This window comes from Lampetra fluviatilis, chromosome 2, assembly GCF_964198595.1.
Source record: "Lampetra fluviatilis chromosome 2, kcLamFluv1.1, whole genome shotgun sequence".
NCBI classification, from domain to species: Eukaryota; Metazoa; Chordata; class Hyperoartia; order Petromyzontiformes; family Petromyzontidae; genus Lampetra; species Lampetra fluviatilis.
Window position 1 is genome coordinate 28,673,402 of NC_136276.1, and position 22,947 is coordinate 28,696,348.

The following is a 22,947-nucleotide window of genomic DNA, read 5'->3' on the forward strand; positions in this document are numbered from 1 at the left end:
TAAACACACCAAGAGAAGTTGTTTAGGCGAAAAGTAGATGCAGCAACAGCGGTGCTTCTCTATCCAAAGCCACTGGATCGGAAACAAAGCATGACAAGCTGAAGGCTTACTGCAATGTGCCAGTCATCTTCTCCTCTTTGAAATTGTAGAACAGAGACCAATCTGAGTAAAGTGTCCTTTTTCACAAAGGACACACCAATTTCAGGCTAAGCTCTCACCTACAAAATGTAATACTGAACATCTAACCTTACCGCACCTCCGATTAGCACGGTTGGCTACGCACGATGCGGAAGAATTTCACCATACATACATACAACTCGGTACACACCCGGCTATCTATAAAAACAACGCTGAAATGAATGGCTGATGCCTAGTGAGCAGAATTGGCCCAATTCCACTACAATTGAGGCATTGCGTTCAAGCAAGACACTACTATTATTATTACTCAGATTGTTTACAATAAAAAGCCTCACGAAGTCTCAACACTGTTTTTCAGGAAGGTCCTGCCAAGGTTGAACCATAAGGGGGCGATGTTGTGAGCTGTATTGCTGTAATCCCAATTTAATTATTTGCATGTAATTTTTCAGCACTGGGATGTTTGACCAACAACGGTTGCATTGCGTGTTTTGAGCTAAGGCAGGAAACCGGGCCCTGAGGAAGCCCATAGAGGATGGAGGGAGAACATACAAACGCCACACAGAAAGGTGCCTGGGTGAGCTATTGTCGCCAGGTCCTTCTTGCTTTAAGGCGCGGAGTGTTCTTCTTGGTTCTTTCGGTAAATTCACGTAGAATGGAAATAATAAAATAATAAAAATAAAACATAATAAAATAATTCTCACGACGTTTCGGCCACAACGCAAGCAGCCGTCCTCAGGTGAAGAACAGGTCTGTCAGAAAGACAGCACGGAGTGTGATCACTACGCCACCCTGCCGACATGATGGCATGTGGCACCTGGCTTCCACGAAGTATGACAAAGCTTAGTCATCATCGATCCCAGTCCGTCAAAATTGATGATTCAGTGGAATTCCAGGCGGTCAGCATCACAATTGAATGGTAGTGCCGGTCCCCAATCCACAGAATTGGTCCGATTCCACTGAGATTACACTGTGGTATTCAGGCCAGACAGATCAGCTACTGTAATCCCTGGTGATGAACGTGCACAATTCATCATGGCTAATGGACGGAAACTACGAGAAGGCAGGCCCCTGTATGTCAGTATTGTAAAAAAAAAAGAGATGATATCAAAGAAATATAGCTTGACATTTGAGATGTATACAAACATGAGAATGTGTGTGCAGGGGAAAAAAAAGTAATGGCAGCACTACGATCACTGGTGCAGTGTCCACAAAACTTTCTGTGAGCAAATGAACCCGCCTAATCTCGCGCAGACTCATCGTGTGAATCATAAAGCATTTGCCCGGGAAGCTCTCTCTTGTGTTTGTTCTCTTACTTTCCACCCACGCAAAAAAATGTGGCCTGCAGCTCTCTCCCAATGCCAAACAGCATGATAGATCTGCTAAGCCCACTAATGACCTGTCTAGCCTCTCCGGGATTAAATATGAAGTCAACGGTTGCTTTTTACTTGTAGAATCAAAGTGACGACTGGAGAGTGGTGATGAATCATCTACACTTGGAGATTTCATATTCAGCCCCCTGGGTATCAGCTGATGATGATTTTGTTGTTGTTACTGTTTTGCACTGCAACCCTCTTTCTTTCTTAAATATCGCTTCCAGAAAAGCTCACAATGTCTTATTTTCTATGCAATAATACATTACAGTAGCTCATAACCCCGATTTCGAAATGATAATTTAATATCTCATTGTTTACCGGTAAATATGTTTCATTGCCAAGAGAAGTGAACGGTACAATCGCTAAAAGCACAGAGGGGCTTTGTGCATCATGCCAATACAGTTCTACGTCACTTTGCTATAAAACCACATTGCCATATTTCTACAGACATCCAATACCCCGATTGATATGGCTTCTCCAAGTACTAAATTTAGCATTTAAAGTACATATTAAACAATGCTTTCAAACTATAGCATCTGGTAAAAGGAGCGAGATTAAAAAGTAGAAAAAACCGGTACATATATAGAGAAATATATAAAACACATATTTATAGACTGGCTTGTTCTTTACAGGCCAAGTGTGCAATAAAAATTTAACGGGTTCCATCTCTCTTTCTGAATGCCATGATGACTTTTGGGTGTCCCCAAAACAGGGGAGCCGTAAGAGAATTTCCAAGGCACATTTATGAGAACCATCTGGCTCCGTGACCAATCACCAATTGCTTAACCCTTCAGCGCTGAGACCATGTGCAAAATATATATATACTGTATCACAGAGGCAGACATTCACTGTCAACAGTAAAGTGCAATAACGTTAGAATAAAATAAAAGAAATGTAAAGCAATTATTACACAGTAATGCCATATATACCTCAAATATTCTATTTTTATTGAACAAAATCTAAATTGCAATAATGTTAATACGACACTTTGTAAAGCACAAAATGTCACGAATTAACTAATGTTCGAGCGTGTCTGCCATTAGATACCATAAGCCCGCATGTATCTCTACTCAAGCAAACTACGCAGTGGAATTTTTCGATTTAAAGCTTTCGTGACTGCAGGGATTCATCTTCTTGGTTCTTTCGATAAAGTCACGTAGAAGGGAAGTAATAAAATAATAAAAATAAAACATAATAAAATAATTCTCACGACGTTTCGGCCACAACGCAAGCAGCGTCTGAATGACGCTGTCGCCTCGACAGACCTGGTTTTCACCTGAGGACGGCTGCTTGCGTTGTGGCTGAAACGTCGTGAGAATTATTTTATTATGTTTTATTTGTATTATTTTATTACTTCCCTTCTACGCGACTTTACCGTAAGAACCAAGAAGATACGCAGTGGCAGTTATTCATTTCAGAGTGGAAATATGACATGCTCATGAAGAGGAACAGTTTCTCCAAAGGAAGACCATTATTTACTTACAACAGTGTGCTAATTGCGTTATGATGATGATGATGGTAATCAACACATTTAAATCAGACATGCATTTGTAGATGCTCCAGAGTGACCAATGATCTTAGTGACTCAGTGGACCAAGCAGCAATCCAATAGTCCCCATAATTATCACCCAAATTATAGTCGACTTATAAGAAAAACTTGAACCTGTCGACTGGGTGGCTGCTCAGGGGACTAATGCCATGTAAACAGTATTAGAAATCCTGGGTTTGAATCAAGGCTTCAGCCACCTGTGATTAAACTGGGTCATCAATCGTAGAGAGTTGATATATCTCAGCCAAGTCACCAATGACTTCCACAAAAACACCACGTAATTACATTGTATAACATTTTTTTTTGTTCCTGGGTAGTCAGTGTTATTTCCTAATTGCATATGCCTCAAAAGTACAGAAAATGGCTATTATTCCCCATAAACTTTGCTTTTGCGACCAGGATAGTGATATTTTGAAATTCACCTATTTTCCAGAACATTTCAGATAGATTCAGTGCTGCGTAAACTTGGAGGAACTTCTAGAACATTCTAGGATTTTCCAGTAATATAAATAGTAGTATAAATACAGGGGCCTTAAGGCCACAAGGTCAGTTTAGTTCCAGCTGCCTAAGTGGATACATATCTGCATTTTTCTGAGATGGCATCAAGAGGCTACAAGCATCCGGCAGACGCATTTTGCGATGTCTGCGGCCAATTTATCAAGACAAGAGCGAAAAAGTACTCAGTGGAAGCATCTACTAAGATGTGTGAGGCCTACAAGGCATATTTCGGCATGCCTGTCGGGGATCAAGACAAACCCTGGGCACCTCATTTCACCTGCGAGCCATGCAAAAAAACTCTGGAAGGAAAAATTGACAATTATTGCTTGGAATTTTATGTTAGAAATTTTGCTAAAAAATAATTTTTTTGTAAAACTTGTTAATTACAAATGTTTTACAATTTTCAATGTTATTGAAAAATTCTATCATTTTAAAAAAATGTTTCGAGAATCTCTTACACATTAGTCATGGGTGAAATTAATGTATTTTTGTAGGATGGTACAGAGGGGAAAAGAGAGCCATAAAGTTCGCTATCCTAAGAATTTGGCGGGAACCCACTGACCACTCAAGCAACTGCTACTTCTGCATGATGGACCCTTCCAAACGTCGGACTGGCAGGAATGCACCTGCTATTACGTATCCAGATATTCCTTCATCCATCGCCCCGGTGCCACACTGCCATGAGCTCCCCATACCCACTCCTCCGGAGAGAGACCAGCCCTCTTTAAAAGAGAGCAGCAAGTCAGAGAGCGAGGAAGACGTTGTAGATCCAGATGACAATTTCAGAGGTGGAACTGAGGAGAGAAACCCATACTACCCCAACCAAAAATACCTCAACGATTTGATCAGAGATCTTCGTCTCACCAAGTCCAATGCCGAGCTTTTGACATCTAGGCTCAAGCAGTGGAACTTGTTGGATAAAAGTGTGCAAGTCGCAGATCAGAGGAAGCGTCACCAACCTTTTTGCAGCTTCTTCACCCATCAAGGTGGGCTCTGCTTCTACGACAATGTGACCAGTCTGTTCTAGGCAATCGGAATCACCTGTAACCAGAATGAGTGGCGCCTCTTCATTGACAGCTCATCCAGGAGCCTCAAAGCCGTGCTGCTCCATAATGGTAACAAGTACCCGTCTCTTCCTCTGGCTCACTCGGTGCACCTCAAAGAGGATTACAACAGCATCAAGACCTTGCTGGACGCCTTGAAGTATGATGAATACGGCTGGGAGGTCATCGGAAACTTCAAAATGGTGACATTCCTGATGGATCTCCAAGGCAGTTTTACCAACTTTCCCTGCTATCGTTGCCTTTGGGACAGCAGGGACACCAAGGCGCACTACCAGAGGCGGGACTGGCCACAGCGCACTGAGTTATCTGTGGGGAGGAACAACGTCAAGTGGGAGCCACTGGTGGACCCCGGGAAGGTGCTGATGCCACCACTGCACATCAAATTAGGCCTTATGAAACAATTTGTCAGAGCTGTAGATAAGGAGTCGGCAGCCTTCAAGTACCTTCAAGAATTCTTCCCTAAGCTGTCTAAGGCAAAGGTCAAAGCCGGTGTCTTCATCGGACCACAGATGAAGAAGATCCTGGAGTGCAATGAATTCCCCAAGAATCTCACTAGTAAGGATAAAGCGGCTTGGAACAGCTTTGTCGCAGTGGTTCGTGACTTCCTGGGCAATCACAAGGTTGAAAACTATGTGGAGCTGGTTGAGACGGCACAATGGGCTGTAGAATGTTCCTCAAAGTTAATATCCTTGATGCTCATCTTGATAAATTAAAGGAGAACATGAGAGCGTACTCGAAGCAAGCAAGACGAGTGCTTCCACCAGGATATACTGGACTTTGAATGCTGCTACCAAGGACAATATAATGAGAACATGATAGGAGACTACATTTGGGGGCTGATTCGTGAAAGTGATTTACAGTATAATCGTAAATCTAAAAAACTACTCACTTCTAAATCTTTTGTAGTCATTTTTGTATTACTTGAGTATTAATACATGTTAATTTTAATTAATATGTTGTTTTTTCTGACTTTATGTGAACGAAAAGACACAAATTTGCCTGTTTTCTCATTGAAAATAAGCACATTTCAAAATATTACTGTCCTGGTCACAAAAGCAAAGTTTGTGGGGAATAACAGCCATTTTCTATACTTTTTAGGCATAAGCAATTACGAAATAACACTTACGACCTAGGAACAAAAATTGTGTTACATAGTGTTATTATTTTAATTAATTTGGATGAACATTTTCACTTTGAATGCCTTGCAGTAGACACATTTTTTTCGGGGGTTATATAAGAATGCGTCACCAACTTTTAAATGAGAGGTTGCCGAAATAACTTGAGAAGTATTTTCTCGGCCGTCATCTTCTCCAGCCATTCTCTCACACGAGATAGCGTGACACTAACTGCTCTCTGCCTGAGTTCTGAATTGACATTTCTTTGTATCGTGACATAACAACATTTAATCGTTCATTCATTTACTTTATTTATGACCAGGTAAGAGGCCATTCAGTCTCGATATTCAAGGAAGACATGGGTCAAGTAAATCAATATTGTAAGCATGTGATAAAAGGTCACATGTACCAACAGTGCGAATGGGATATAAAAGGGAGAAAAATCCCCAGAATGACTTTTTTAACTGCATTGTGTTCCCAAAGTTTTGTGCCCATAAACACAAAAGGAATTTGAGAAAGGAAATTGACAACCACTCTATTCGACTGTCTTTGTTCCCATATATCAACTCGTTCATAGTTTAAAACAGTAGCACACGATTTAATATTGGTGATCAAAATTGGAACATGACCCAATGTTGTTATCGGTTTACGTCCTGATTGGCATATCAGATTGCTTTATTTTCTTGCTTGATCACATATAATCTACCAAGACATCATTATTTTATTCATAAATTGATTAAAAAATAGTTTCTCTCTCAGGGAGAGAGTAAGATATAAATAATCTATCAAAAGTTCTTATAAGTGTATGTCTGTATCTCGATAGTTTTCTTCCACGCGTTATATAAGGTTTATATCAAAGAGAGCTCTTTACTTCCGAAATGTAGTACGTGGACATTAAAACCAATGGCACCTTTAGGTTTAATTTTATGGTTAAGATTTGGTCATTAAAATGTTGTAAACGAAAGATCGACAAAGTACATCTTGGGTTTAGATCGCGGTGGCATTTTGCATTCATACATTCACACAGACACACGTGCAACACATACGACATACATTAACCAAGAAACAAGTACATTCATAGAAACATACTGACTTAACCGTTTCATATGGCATTTTTCACAATAAGTCGTGCATTAAAATTCATACGTATAACATCTCATGGGGAAAAAAAACAATCCGTCGCATTAGAGGCCCGCCGCTAATGACATCGGCTCGCGTGACCTTAGCGATGAAGACACGCGTGTTAAAAAGCTCCCATTCCCGGACCTACCGGCATCACGCGCGGAGACTCGCTCCGGCAACACGGAAGCATCCCCTGGGAGAAACATTCCCGTGGACGCGGCTTGCAGAGACGGACGCAACCACACGTAGCGGTCTCGCTCAATATCGCTCCTCAGCTGAGCGCTGATCTGGAAGGATGGGAGGACGGGTTCTGTCGGAGACGAGGAGTGACCGGCCTGCTCTTGGCTGGCCACTGTGCCGTCCCTTTGACGATAACTTAATGTCACAGCTGAAGGTTTAACGGCTCGGGTGGCTGCCCAACCGGGTGACGATGGCGGGTCCGCTGCACCTGACACAGCGCCGGTTGAAGGAAACTGTAACGACGCTCGCCGATCGGTCATTGGTTTCTCTGAGCTGGCGACCGCTGGCAAGGTCTTTGGTTCTTCCGTGAACGAAAGCGGACGCGTTTTGTGCATCCCTGAATTGACACCAGGCCACGAATGCGATCCTGGAAATTCCTCATCAAAAACGGCGGTTGTTGTGCATTTGTTGAACGGTGAAATTGAAGTCTTACGTATGTTGTCAAGGTGCTCTGTGGTCTTGGAGGGTGTCTGATCAGAAGCCACTTCTGTAGATATTACACTCGACGTTGTTGAATCTAATGCATTATATTGAAAGGGGAACAGCTCCGACGGTGATGTCATCAACATATCGGTTGATCCCGAATTTGTCTGTTTCAATGCTCTCGCCATTGACATGGAAGGCTGCAGGGTAAATAATACATTGAGAAAAGATTTCTCAATTGGTCCAGAAGATTGCTCCATGATTGGGAGCACACTCTGTGGATCAATATGCGATGCAAAATGCGGTTTTATGTCAGGCATTAAACTTGAAGGCTCTGACACACAAGTGATATTATTAAGGCCGTCTTTACAAAGGTATCCTTCGGGGCATCTTTCAATAAGACAGTCATCATAGTTGAATTCACAGTTCAAACCCTGTGGGAGATAACAAATGGAATACATGTATTGGAAATGTTTCCAATCGATTAAATGGTTACATTTACAATACCAGAACGCAGGAAACACTGATACAACATAGCAACTTAAAACAGCACATGTAAGAATATTGTTTCATATACAATAGGCCTGTCATGATTTATCCTTGAAGGAATTCGTGAATTTTCATGATAAAATTACGAATTTTATTTCACCTCGTTCTTCCCATCCTATTTTATTTGTTTCTAATCTACTCTATCCCCATATGGACAGTTTTGCTAACTCCATTTGTACAATCCAATGGGGCTTTCCAGGCAACGTATCCTTGTCGCATTTTTTTTTACAAACAAAACCTCAACCCGTGTCAACTGCACAGCGAGTCGGCAGCAAAAGTGTCGCCTCGCAAATCGATGCCACCCACAGAGTTGGTCTGAAAAAATTGTATTCCATTGAAACGCTAATTTAAGTGTGCAAAGATTACATTAGGAGATCAAAAGCAGTTGCTATGCTGTAATGTTATTTTACCAAAAATGTACCAGTGCTTACTGTTCGCTTTTCAAACTCAGTGGCGTTGGGGTGTAAGTGCATGATATCGATCTAAAGCTTTCGTGACTGCAGGGATTCATCTTCTTGGTTCTTTCGGTAAAGTCACCGAAAGAACCAAGAAGCTTGGTGGTGTTCATTCAGACGCTGTCTTTCCAACAGACCTGTTCTTCACCTGAGGACGGCTGCTTGCGTTGTGGCCGAAACGTCGTGAGAATTGTATTTTATTATGTAAAAATTTTATTATTTTATTATTTCCCTTCTACGTGACTTAACCGAAAGAACCAAGAAGAAAGAAGTGCATGATAATTTCAGTGACAAATGTGGCTATTGGCTGTGTCCACGCATTGACAGTTCAGTGCAAATGAAAGTTGGTTCGTGAGGTCAATTACTCATGATGCAGTAGAGGAGGTGTAGGCTCACCAGATATCCGGGGAGACAATAACATAGGTATCCCAGTTCAGAGTTGCCCTCCTGACACACGCCATTAACACAGGGATTGGTGAGACAATCATCCGTATCCACCTCACAGCGATCACCAGAAAATCCTGGCAGGGGAGGTCGGTGGACAAACAAATCGAAAGTATGCCATAAAAATGTTAATGGTTACTTCAAAACATTTTGCGACTTGGTTATAGAAAATCGTATCCTCATATAGGATTTAATGTTTTTCTTTTATAACCCCTTATTTGCAGCAAATAGAAGCATATGTCGTGCTATAAACATACCACAATTCCCTTTATAGGAATAAATATAATTCCCATAGCCATCGCCTAAAATTTAATAACACATTTTAAAGGAAATGAAATAAGGCCATGGCAATTTTAAATGATTCTCTCTTTTGCAAGCATGCGCAGCATAACACTGGGGGCATTGTACAACATTCACATATGACCGAAGAAATAACACAATTGAAGACGCAGCAATGAACTGGGTTTAAAACTATGGTTTAATGTTACACTTAGACAGATACATTTTAACTATTCAATTTTTTTTATTGACTAAATATATTTTATGCTAACCACAGCACTTTTTCCAAAATACAGTGCGAAATGCATTGTTATGGGTGTTGAGAAAATCAAGAGCAAATGAAACATGTGCTTCAAGTTAAGATATCAATGATAATAGAAATGTGAATTTCTAAGGCGCATTGCATCTGTAGATCCCAATTCACCATCCATATATCATCATGGTCAACGGCGTTATTGCCACAACATCTCCATCTGCAGCTGTTTCATTTGACCTCTAAGGTCTCCTCTCACTGTATCCCACTTTCTGGTTTTATATTTCCCCTTGGTCACTAACTTCTGGGTGATTTTGGTCAAATGTGGACATCGTGATGGACTTGTATTTAAGCAGTAAGGTTCATAACACAAGGGGGGGGTATGTATTGTGTTTAGTTTTTGAAAGAAAAGCAAAACACTTTTTAAGGTAGTGGTTGTCGACATTTTGTGTGCTTTTTTGTTACTTGAGAATAACATTTCCCCAATGTCATCTTGATTATGCTGTCGTTGTCACATCATGAATAGGACGAATCCCTCCAGATCTTTCGCAGAGCAATGCAACCCTTAGCGTAAGAGAACGGCCCATGGAAGCGGATATTACAGAGCTACCTCTGAGATCCCTTCAAGTGAAAATGTTGTATTTAAAAATGAGTGTTTCACGCATGAATAATATCAATGATACCGTACGTCTAATCCCCTTGCTGATAACAACATTCTGCACACCATATATTCATTTTAGGCTATGCCAACCTAAAGGGAATGGCCAAGTCAAGCCAGATTTAGCTACACTTTCACATGCTCACATATCCATGCTGCTTAATGTTTTCTAACAGTGCTGTGGTACTGTTAGAAAACAAAATAATATAAAAAAAATTCAGAAGACCCAGGACTCGTACATTCTCATTAGAGCAATAGCGTATGTTCACCACTGCCAAACAGTCATCTCTATCAGAGGCAGGTTTAGCACTGTCTGTTATTTAGTGCTGCTCTTTCGACATGCCTCCTGGAATGTCCTTCTTGGATTTGTAGAGGCACCAATAAAAATGCTTCATTAATTCCACCCCCCACCCCACTTAAGCTGCATGTTAACATGCACAAGCTGGGCACTTTCCAATTCAGGCCCATGCCACCTATTTATTATGGGTGGTTAATTTGGCTGTGGCACTGGCATGGAGGAACCGACCCTTACGAGTGCCATGAGATGCTTTAGAGTCCATGAGCAAGCAGACCGTGTGCTTTTCGACATTGTGTGGTCATCAATGCATCGTAGCCAAGATAAACTGCGGTGAATAGCAGAGACATTTTCAGATGATGAATAACTGCGCCATTTATGTTGCATATAAGCTTCTACTTTTAGGTCGAAGTAGAAGCTTCTCTGAAATAAATGGGCCCTGACCATAGCAATGTGGAATTTCCATCTCTGGCTCAGGGCCATTAACAGTGCGGGAAGACTTAGAATTGTTTTTCGTTAACAGCAAGGCACGGATATGATTTTAATACTAAATAATACATCAGCAAATAGCATTTTAATTACAAGACTTGGCTCACAATTAAAATTATGGTCAGGAATTAACTCAGTCCATCATTGCTACAGAGTCAATCAAATAACTACTATGTGGGAAGTAAATAATTGCCACCTTGAGTCTCTATACTATTTTTTCAGGAGGATATTGCATTGAGATGTTTAGCCGGTTCTTCGGCAAACATAGTATCCGGAGAAAACATACACATACGAGAGGAGGACAGCGCTAAAATATCCACGCAGATTTAAAACGTGTATTACCATGATGGCATCACATGGCCACCTCGCAGCAATTGCTTACAACACCTGGTATTCCCAGGTTAGCATCCCATAACAATTAACACTCATGCTCAACCTGCTTAGCTTCAGAAAGCCACGGCGATTGAGTGCATTCAGGGTGATTTTGTAGCAGGAAAATATATTGACTTTCAGTGACCCCCACCACACTGTGTGAATGTCCATGCTGTGCACATTTACTCACCAATGGCACACACGCATGTAAATCCATTCACGAGGTCACGACACGTGGCTCCGTTTTCACAAGGGCTGGACTCACACTCATTGGTCTCCAACTCACAATGAGTGCCCACGTACCCAGGCAAACATCTGAAACAAAAATAAGAACACAAGCCATTGAATATCAATATCTATTTTACAAGCAAAGCAAGGTAAAGATGTCTGGTACTGGCACAGGATTAGTTGGCATTTTACAGGTTATTTAATTATCCTACTCTTTGGTTCTTTCGGTAAAGTCACGTAGGTATAAAATTAAATAAATCACGACGTTTCGGGCGCAACACAAGCGTTCGTCATCAGGTGGGAAAGCATGGTCTGCTGCTGATGCAGACTGTTTTAAAAGGTTTGAAATGGGTATAGCTGAAGGATCATAAAGAAGTGGCCGGGGCATGAGGACGACCGCTTGTGTTGCGCCCGAAACATCGTGATATATTTAATTTTATTTATACCTACGTGACTTTACCGAAAGAACCAAAGAGCATGGATTCCTGCAGCCATGAAAGCTTCAAATCAAGATTAAATTATCCTGTTTTGTAATTTGTTGTAGGAATTAATGAGTGGCTAAAGTGATCAAACCGTTTACAAAAGCCTCTTGAAGCCAGACTCGAGTAAACTGCAATTCAGGTTAAGTCACAAGACTACTCTTGGAAACATAAATACGTTATTATTTATAATAAATAAGTACATAAGCAAAGAGACTTAATCAATGTTCGCACTTGAACACCATGCGCGACAGGGCATGGCTTGCATGTGGGCATTAGCAATTTTATGTCTCGTGCGAAACTCGACAAATACATTCACGTACTCTCAAAAATTGCTAAATTATTCAAGTACGTCAGAAAAATCTGTTCAGTCTTCTACATCCAGTGAATCGCAGCCTTTGCCCCTCGACTTCATGGTGATGGTGGCTCAGCTTAAACTGTACATTAGCGATGTAAGTGTTATCACGTTGTAAATATTACAATGTTAATATTTAGTTACTAAGTAATGCATGTTAAGTAAATGTCTTGGTCATTAATTGCACGCAATATAATTCAATGCTAGTATTTTACGTTCGTTAATTATTTGCAGTGCGCCAGACATGCCCATGAACTGCTAGGGCTCTCTCCCCGATTTCTTCGTCTTCAACGAGTTATTCTGCACTTATCTGAAACATGTTGAAATGCATAGGCACACAAATATAATTAATTATAATGAATAGTGAATACTAATGCGTTATATTCTTGCGTATGGGAAATATGTTCCGGAGCTAAATGCCAATGGATATCTCGATTCTAATTAACGACGTCCATGTCGTACAGATAATAATACTTTCATAGTATATAGCGTCATGCATGATAATAGCATCCCACAACGCTGTACATTAAATATAAGGACCAAATCCCATATACAGCCACTACAAAGCAAAATAAAAAAAAATGATGTCAGTATTATTAATCGTGTTTAACGTGACACGGAAATACATTTAGAATATTTTTTTCAATCAGAATATGTATTCATAGTGGAGGAATCCGATGAACTATAAAGCTCTTTTTTCACAGATGTCCAGTCGGGACGGGTAAGAACGTTACAGCGACTGACAATACAAAAACACGATAGGAGCGCAAAGTACAAGAAAGGGTAAACAGGTGGAGCCAACGGCGAGAAGGCTAAAGCTCTCCTGCCCGAGAATGAATGAACAATTATTGTTCTAGTTAACATTAATTAACGTGATTGGTATTTGAGTTTACTCATTAATTTGGCAGTTACTCGAAGCATAGTTAATTCAAATTTGATCATAATTTACTGGAGCTGTGGCATGTTCTCGTAACTAACGCGTTTCTGTACAAGTGTTTTTTTTTTATTTTTAATGGATGATATATGTGAGTTTCACGCCTCCTATTAGCACGGTTGGCTATGCACGGCGCAAAAGAAGTTCAACACACTTACGTTCAGCGGAGTGACAATGCATTGGTTAGTGTACCACTCCTGGCCATGGCTTACATCAGGGGCAAGTAACCAATCACCAACCCACACTGACCAGCATTGGGGAAGTATGGCCACATAACCCCCATGACCGACACACTGCGAGGAGGCCTTTGTTCAGCAAGGTTGTGAAATGTTATTTCGATGTATGATTGTGTCTTTTATCAAATTAATATGTACGATATAAATGTGCTTATTTGGATGTTTTTTTTTTAAATTTGTGTTCACTGTTTTATTTGACCACTAATAGTTAATTTTTTTTACTAAATGTGTAACGTTTATCTTTTGAAATGCATTTCCTTTCATATTCCCTGGGTGTCCCTCCCTGGTAGAAGGGAATGGTCTCGATGGGTACTCACCTTGCTATAAATAAAGCATAATTTGCATTATCATATATGCTACATATTAAAAATGCAGTTCCTTCAATATGTTCCAGAGCACCATTTGGTTTTATGAGCCGAAGCAATACTCCCTGAACATTTATCATTCAAATAATTGAAAGCAAACAGAATTTATCAACTGTAGACAATCTATCCCGGTACTAACAAAAGAAAATATAATTTTAATTCAAAGCATTTTCTACAAAACACACTCTAACATTTTGGTGTTTCCTTAGATGCACACAAAGCTTTTGACGACGCTGAAATGAAATATGCCAGCTACATCTCTGGGAAGGATTCTAATCTGGAAGTGCATTTTATTGCTAACCTCCTGTTTCTGAAAGCACTTACCAAAAGGTATTATCGGTCCAGCAGAATAGCAGTACAGATAATATTACTTGTTATATTCCATTATTTATATACTTCTTAGCTTCGAAATTTTCCATATTTTGAGCATAATCATCATCATTGTGTGATGAAATATGGAGCCAATCAAGCACGATGTCTTACATTTCTTGCAGCGATTTGCTGATATATAAACCAAATGCATATACAATCAATACCGAACTAAGTAAATCAATAAATAAATAGTCCTGCAGTTGAACATATACACGCATATGCTTATAAATATACTGACTTTATCATAAATAATTTAAGTGTATAGCATCACGCGGCAGGTAGGAGTGCCTTGTATCAGTAACCTTCAAGATACCAACTAGGCAAAGAAAATTAGCAATTTGGTTGACAAATGCTTAATTTTCTTCTGCATTCAACTAAATCATTGTTTAAATCCCACGATTGTTGTAGTGACTGCCACGGAATATTGGAAACCCTGCTGACATTTAGACTCATGCCCGGAGCATTCCCTCTCTCGAGTGCAGGCATCTCAAGACCCCCCCCCCCTCGTGCCCCATCAAAAAATTAAATTACTCGACTTCCACCACACATTCTGTTCATTAAACAAGCCTAAATTAAAATGGTGCGATAACATCATGGCTAATTCAACAAGCCATTCATCTTGTGCGGTTAATCAATCAAGTTAATCGCAATGTTTCAAAAAATAATGTTCAGGGAATTGTGCATCATGTACGGAGCAGATTGCATTATTAATCCCTCAGCAGCTGATATCCCATGGCTCTTAGTGTGACATTTCTTCTGAACATTGGCAGGGGTCAGGGGAAGAAAAAAATCACGTGTGATACAGCATGTCTGTGCTATAACAAGGCCTCCAGAATCTTAAGGATCTCCGAAAAATAAAGCCCAGGGCATACAAAAAAAATAATCTTATCAGCTTTTCATATTTATTCCAAGCAATTATTTTATTCATTCATAAGTTTAAACGTGTGCTTCATCAGCATAGCAATTTCGTAAATTTTTGTTAGGGGTGAAATGTGCCACAATGCGTAGTGTTAATTGCAGACATCTGAAAACTATACGACAGATCACCAAGGGAAAAGTTAAAACTGTCAATGTCAATCATTGTCTCAGCAAGCTATACAAATTAAAAATGTTAAAATAATTATTCAGCAACCTTTGATCATATATTTAAAGTAAAGGTGCAATCACTGCAATAGAAACATGAAAACATAACTAAATGTGTACTGTACGTAATAAATGTTTTATAAAAATATGGAAGTGTGCAGATACTACTTTTGAGTTTTAAAATAAATAGCATTTAAAGGAAATTGTTACATTTGGCATGCATTATGTAATAATAAATAACAATAATTTGCTAGCGAGTGACTAATGTTCATCTTCTATTTATACTTAGAGCTCTAAAATAAATAACCCAGTGTTGATGGGATTTTTGTGGTCATTGACCTGGTGACATGTCTAAGATGTGAAGATTTCATCAAAAGTTTTAAAACAGCAAGTTTTCTCAAGTAATCAGAGATATAATTGCCAACACGGGAGTACACTATATGCATTTGAGTCATATTATGCTAATTGTACAAGCTTCTTTCCAACATAAAACATCTTATTAGTTTTATGGTGACTCACGAGCTAAAATTATCTGCACTTGTGATAGATTCATGTATAAAAAGTGAAACTTTATATATTTTATAGATATAAAATACATTGTTGTGTTTGATCAGCCTTTTGCAAATTAATGTTTCATATGCTATTAATGCAACTACCTGATACAGCCGTATATACAAAACTGCGATCATTCATATGACCACAGCGTTTAGAGCATTTGGCTGCTTTACATTGCCACATGATAAGCCCTTCGTAGAGCTGTCCTTTGTGGCCAGGACGCTTCTGAAAAAGAGCTGTATAACACTTCTGAGATACTGGGTTCTGATTCTGGCAGCACACCACGAGTTAACAGGGGTCTCCAATATAATGAGTTGATTGGGGCAAACCGAGTCATCATCAAACTAAATTTGCTTTAAAAGTTCGGGGGGGGAAAAAATACCTATTGGTTTGACGGAAAATGTAATCAGAAAGGATTTTGAAAAAAGTTGCAAATACAGTACAACTTTGGATTGCGAGCATAAGTCGTTCCGGAAACTTGTCTGTAATCCAAAGCACTCGTATATCAGTTGTGATCACGTGACGCTCGGCAAAGGGTATACACGTTATACTCATATTGCAAGACCTCGCTCGTTTATCAAATTAATATTTATTTAAATTTTTTGCTCGTCTTGCCAAACACTCGCAGACCAAGTTACTCGCAATCCAAGGTTTTACTCTAAGTCCTTCTGCGCGGCCATTCTCAAACAGACGGGGTGATGCACTGCTCCGTGTGAATTCCATATCCATCTTCCCCCTCATGACATGAGACTATAATCGGTAACAGGGCAACACAATGACTGGTCTCTCACTTGGTTTAATGGAAAGGTTTTGAAGAGAACTGAAGTAATGTCGGCGCCGTGGGCGCTCACGGTGGTGAGATGTTAACTACCTCGCCAGGTATACAGGAGATTGTTGCTTCGATTCCGACCCTGATGTCTGTATGTTTAGAGTTTACATGTTCTCCTTGTGGCCGTGTGGGTTTTTCTCCAGGCCCTCCAGTTTTTCCCTCCACATTTCGAATCAACGTGCGTTGAAAGTATTTGGCTGCTATAAATTTCCACGCGATAAGCCACTCCGTCAAGCTATCATTTGTGGCCAGTTCGCTTCTGAAAAAGAGCTATACAGCTCAGTGGGCCTTACCTGGTAAAAATAATAATAATTAGAGTTCAATTACCTGCAGGTGTAGTTCATCGCTGGGCCCTCTTGGCAAATGTCCCCATGCTCACAGTGCGCTGGAGAGTGGAGCTCCGAGCCTTCTGCGCACACGTCCACGTCCGTTTGGCACGCGGTCCCCGTGTAGCCCGGCGGAGCACAGAAGCACCTGAAGGATGTGCTCGAGTCCAAGCAGCTGCCTCCATGTTGACACGGATTTAAGTCGCATTCCTTGGAAACCGAGACATTGCCAGTGACAAGGAGCTCTCTGCCTGGCCGATTTTAGATCATCACACAGGGTTTTGTTTGTGTTGTTGTTGTTGCTGCTGCTGCTGGGAGGGGTAACAAGTTTTCTGCTTTACGTCCCATGCGAAGCTCCACGGTTTGGAACCCACGTACTATTATGCCAGTACACAGGCCTTGGAAAATCAGGAGAATCAAATAGCCTGCTCCTGATCTTGGAAGTGTTTAATAAAGGTCATCAGACAGATGGAAGCCATTTACCAAGTATTCATTTATATTATGAAAGAGGCAAAAGAAGACGTATATGCCAATGTGTGTGTGCTTCTATACTGCAGATGTGATGGACAGTAAAATGATTTTAGAGACATACAAGAATTATTGTGTGTATCCACCCACTGATGACTGGTTTGTGAATCTCCATACGTATGTCAACATTGTCAATGCGTCTTCCTTTTCATTACTATTGGTGGATCTGAACTAGTGGTGGAAATCCATCAATGGCTTTTTGGGTCAGATCGTGTGAGTAAGATGTCACAAATTTACCAAGTGGTGTCTGATTGTTAAATCTTGTGGATTGCTCTCCAACACACCGTTTATATTCAAGCAGTAATACATTGGCACATTCGCTCACGTGACAGCTTTATTAATTGCCTGTATTGAGAGAATGAGATTTTAACGACACAAATTTTACTTACACTATCTGACCCAACAATCTATTACCAATCGCCATCACAATGCTGGTCGGTGAAAGCCTACAAAGTGTTACATTTAGCGGCGAAAATGCCACATCACAACGGTGCAGGACCAGTATCTCATAATGAAAACAACCAATCACTTGCCACAAAGATAACCCTGATTTTATTCACAAAAGAGAGATAATGTGCAGAACTACTGATCGATCAATCGATCGCAAAGTAGGATAAAGGTAGGGAAAGGGTTTTACTACATTTTGAACACGGTTTAAATAATTCTAGATTTGAAGCTTTCGTGACTGCAAGGAATCATATTCTTAGGTTTTTTCGGTAAAGTCACGTAGGTAAAACATCAAAATTAATGAAAATAAAATAAAATAAAACAAAAATCACGACGTTTCGGAGGCAACACAAGTCTCCGTCATCAGGTGGGACCGTCACAGCCGAATTAGATGCAGCTAATTCGGCTGTGTTGCCTCCGAAACGTCGTAATTTTTGTTTTATTTTATTTTCATTAATTTTGATGTTTTACCTACGTGACTTTACCGAAAAACCTAAGAATATGGTTTAAATAATTGTGCTCTACTCTATTCACTTTGGAATCGTCTATTCCAAGAACCTTTGATTTTTGTTACGGCAGAGACCCATTATGGTTATAGATATTTTAATTATCGGTTAGAATTGAAAAAAAACCTACGGTAATTGTGTATTTAAATTAAAATGTAAGTTATTTGCAGGTTAACATTGCTAATGCGACATTCTACAGGGTAAAATAAGAACTCAGAACACTGACAAACTGACAGAAGCTAATGCAGTTTAAAATGTGTATTTTAGTATTTAATTGGGTTGTCATTAGAGTATAACATCAAACCCTTTACGTCAGTTTTCAGCACTGTGAAACTATATTATTTAAAGTCCAGTATAATTCAACGCTAGCACTTGTTTTTACATAACTTTTGTTTCGCTCATATTTATTTTCAGACCCATTTTGGAGCTTTTTTTATTAGGTTATTTATTACAGTTAATTTCAGTTAATTGCTTTAATGAGTCTCAGTAATACGAGGACGAAACAATTATTCTCCATTCACAAGTATCCCTTGATGTCTCCAATCCGATTGTCAGAACTCTAACGCAGTGACGGCTCCTGCAAAATCTCTCAGGGGGGGCAAATGTCTGGATGATTGATAAGGATAAGGTCCACCCATGCAATGGATAAATTAACAGCTTAAGCATGTAAAGGCAAACTTCACTTCTTTAATATTAATGAAAAATAAAGTGACTCTTACAATACATCTTGTTTGTTTCTATACTCACTATTAATACAATCCACTCAAGTTTCTTTTATTAAAGATTCCACTAGGTGGCGACAAATTATATTGTTGGATGAAACGTGCTTACGTATGATGACGTAAGCACGTATGATGACGTAAGCACGTTAGTGCGAGCCCTCCCGGAAGCCATAGAGAATGCATTGCAGCGCCCCCCGTTCGAAAAAAAACATCTTTGAATGTAAGTCTATGGGGCCACTCGGGGCGATTCTCAGCCGGAGTGAAATCGCCCAAAAAGAGGCGGTACTCCACAGAACGTGACATGACGCTGATTGGACTATATCCAGAGGCACAGTGACGGCTAGCGTGACTCTGTGGTTGAATGACATTGGTGGTGCGTCGTCCAATCGCCCTAATAAAGAAACCGCCCCTGCTCTAACGTCACCGTGAATAACTTTGGTGCAAGTGCCCTCGGCTGCCTCCTCCTTCTCACGTGCTCTGTTGCTTCCTTCTTCTCACAATCTCAGTGTGTAGCTGTTCCATATTTGTAAATGTTTTAGAAACGTACATACTTGTTGATGTTTATGCCTTGGTCTGTGAGAATTTAGATGCCCGCATAAAATCCAGCTGATATAAACGCATTTTCATTATTCACTGCAATGGTATTTGAATATCTAGTTGTCTTTTTCCAGAATATGACTGATATTATGTACGTGGTCAAAGGTAGAGAAACCTTTCCAAAACCACATTTGATTCGTGGGCCTATACACTTTTTCTGGTGACAGGTCTGTAATTCTCCAAGTCAGCTTTAGTACCCCTTGTGAACAGACAAATTATTGTGGAATCAATACATGACTAAGGTATTCAATTTGTGTGTAAATGTAAAACAGATTGGTCAACAAGCTAAATAATTCCTCCACCATGATAAGCACGGCTGTCTAAGTATGGTGCAAAAAAAGATCGACTTACATTCACATTTTCAGAGGTACATAACTGGAAAACGCATCTGAGTATGTATACCTAGGCGGTTATTGAAGGAGGACCAGTATCAAAATGAGTACAGAACTAGGGGGGCTAAAGGCCATATTCTTAGGTTTTTTCGGTAAAGTCACGTAGGTAAAAAATTAAAATTAATAAAAGTAAAATAAAATAAAAATCACGACGTTTCGGAGGCAACACAGCTGTCGGGCTGTGACGGTTCCACCTGAAGACAGAAGCTTGTGTTGCCTCCGAAACGTCGTGATTTTTATTTTATTTTACTTTTATTAATTTTAATTTTTTACGTACGTGACTTTAGCGAAAAAACCTAAGAATATGAATCCTTGCAGTCACGAAAGCTTCAAATCTAGGGCTAAAGGCCAGTTTAAAGAGGTGTTTTCAAGAAAGGACTAACGATTTTGATTGTCTCATTAGAAAAGGCGAAGCCTTCCAAATCGCAATATTTATTTATACTGGAGAAATCCGATGAGCTATGAAGCTCTTTTTCACAGATGTCCAGTAGATGTCCAAAGTTTGAGAGCTGCGCAGTGGCAAAGCCCCGATCACCCCTGCGGGAGATGAACCTTGACCTCGGAGTGCTCAGAAGAAGACGGTCCGAAATTCTCAGGGCTTCGTTGGAGTGGACAGATGGGTCAGTTCCTATCAACATTGCGGGGCTGACCAATTGAGTACCGTGTAGGTCAGCCGCAGGACAGATGTGCAGACAATTAGGGCAAGACATGCGAGAGGACATCTGGCACTGGAGATGGAGGGATGGAAAAAAAGCCTCACGTGCAGGAGCTTGATGGAATCTTGCATCGCAGCACCACGAGGGATGATGACTGGTTTGGCGATGCACGTATACAGCAGTGGATAATGCATGGCTGATGATGACAATTCAATAGTAACGTATTTGTCTCCTATTATGTTGTCCATTTTACAACATTTAGAACTGTGGATTTTTTTTATTATCGAATTTAAATTGTCCTCCGTGAAACATTCAATGAAAAGTTACCAATGCAGCTGCTTGGTTTGTATCATTTGTTTAGTGTTGTCCTGATATTGAAAATATTTTCTTTTTACTGCACTGCATCATGCAAAAGCTGAAATGTGCAGCGTATTTTTTTTTATTCCATTTTGTAAAGAGCCTTAAACGTAAAGCACGAAATTTAGATGTTGCTGTATATAAACACTTATACCACAGATATCTTATGCCTCCTAAATCCGAGGAAAGAAGTATTAACCTGTAACGATCCTCACAGTACATTAATTGTACCACAATTCATAGACACCAGATGGGATGGTATTAAAACAATTGGGCAACTGAATATGACCGCTTTAAATTGGCCTTTGGGGCAGTTATCATTGGTATAATGAGCAACATTAATCCTCGCCAGCAATAAACTGGACACAGTTTATACGAAACTTTCTTCAAAAAACACTTAATTCCTGCTGGAAACAATAAGTATAATCATTATTTATGTTTGACACAGTGCCCTTTACGCTGGGGCGTCTCAGATTACTCCGCGCACAATAATTGGCTTGCATCATCACATCTCATCTCGCACAACACCCAGTGACAGCTGCCCCCCCACATGAGCACAAGGTGACTCAGCACCTGGCCCACGTACAGTTATTAGTCAACCAGTAGAGGGTGATAACTGGGTATGTGTAAGGCCAATTGAGTGATTTGAGAGGGATTTTGTTTGAACGTGCCAAATTTCGACCGTGACACCAGTACACAATGCCCTACGTGTTATGAATAATATCAGGGGATCTTTAACGTCCGCTGTGCTAGCAGATGGCGCGTTTTTAATCGTTGATACGTCAGCTGTATTAACCAGGGTGGCTGCTGGGCTCAACCACGAACTTCTATGATAAGTGGTGAATGCGCTACTGCTGGCTCATGTCACCACCCCAAAGTGCATAGAGGCCCCACTACTCTTATGTCCAATTTTTACAAAGTAATGCAGTTATGCTATCAAAAAGTAAAATTGATGTAGGACTGAATTTAAGTGTTCCGGGATATTTTGTCTAATTCATGTTTATCTTTCATACGCATGTGAACTTTGTTGCCAGCCTCATTTACAGAATAAAGGTCTATTCACATTTCAGAACCACATGTCCCAAATCACAGCATCCCGGGAACAATACACAACATGCTTCTCTGAGTATCTCATACGAGTTAGTCATTTAACCTGTTTATGAGCTGTGGATGTGAATATGTGTGTGTGTCACTTGAATATCTTAAAATGTAGCAAATTCCTCGCAGCTGGGTATAACCTCATCAAGCGCAAATACCAAATTAGGATGGGATTTTTGTGCAACTATCCGTGACTGGGCCGAGAGCATGAAACCAACTGCGCATGATGACCTTTTTGACCTTTTCAGGGCATGGGGGAAGGTTGAGGAGAGGAGAGGCTCGTTTTCGGATTTCGATTGCACACCAGCCATACTTACATTAATGTCAGCGTCGCACTGCACGCCTGCCCATCCGGGTCCGCACACGCATGTGAAATGTCCCAATGCATCGACGCACCTGCAGCGGGGAAAACGTTGTTGAATGAATATACATTCTCGAAATTAAATTAATTCTTGTTTTAACTCGAAGGCTAAGCAGAGCTCAGTGACTGGGTGAACGATCGTGGAAGGTGATTAATGCTTGTCTGGACTGTCAAACACTTGCGGTAAGGTTGTGTGGACACCTCA

The 22,947-nt window shown here is 40.2% G+C and overlaps 1 protein-coding gene and 1 long non-coding RNA gene across 2 annotated transcripts in view; both read right to left on the bottom strand.

The window, feature by feature from the left end:
* The window catches only part of LOC144937444 (protein eyes shut homolog), a 99,797-nt gene extending 92,315 nt beyond the window's left edge, over positions 1 to 7,482 (bottom strand). Inside the window, 1 exon segment of the mRNA XM_078864706.1 lies at positions 7,008 to 7,482. Coding sequence (XP_078720832.1) covers positions 7,008 to 7,434 — 427 coding nt within the window. The 5' untranslated portion in view covers positions 7,435 to 7,482.
* A 1,554-nt stretch (positions 7,483 to 9,036) lies between these two features.
* LOC144944979 (uncharacterized) lies at positions 9,037 to 22,755 on the bottom strand. The gene is made up of 4 exons (XR_013639616.1): positions 22,699 to 22,755; positions 17,080 to 17,288; positions 11,507 to 11,631; positions 9,037 to 9,047 (listed from the first exon to the last, which is right to left on the bottom strand). It is a non-coding gene; the product is annotated as an uncharacterized LOC144944979 (long non-coding RNA).
* Between the last annotated feature and the right edge of the window lie 192 nt (positions 22,756 to 22,947).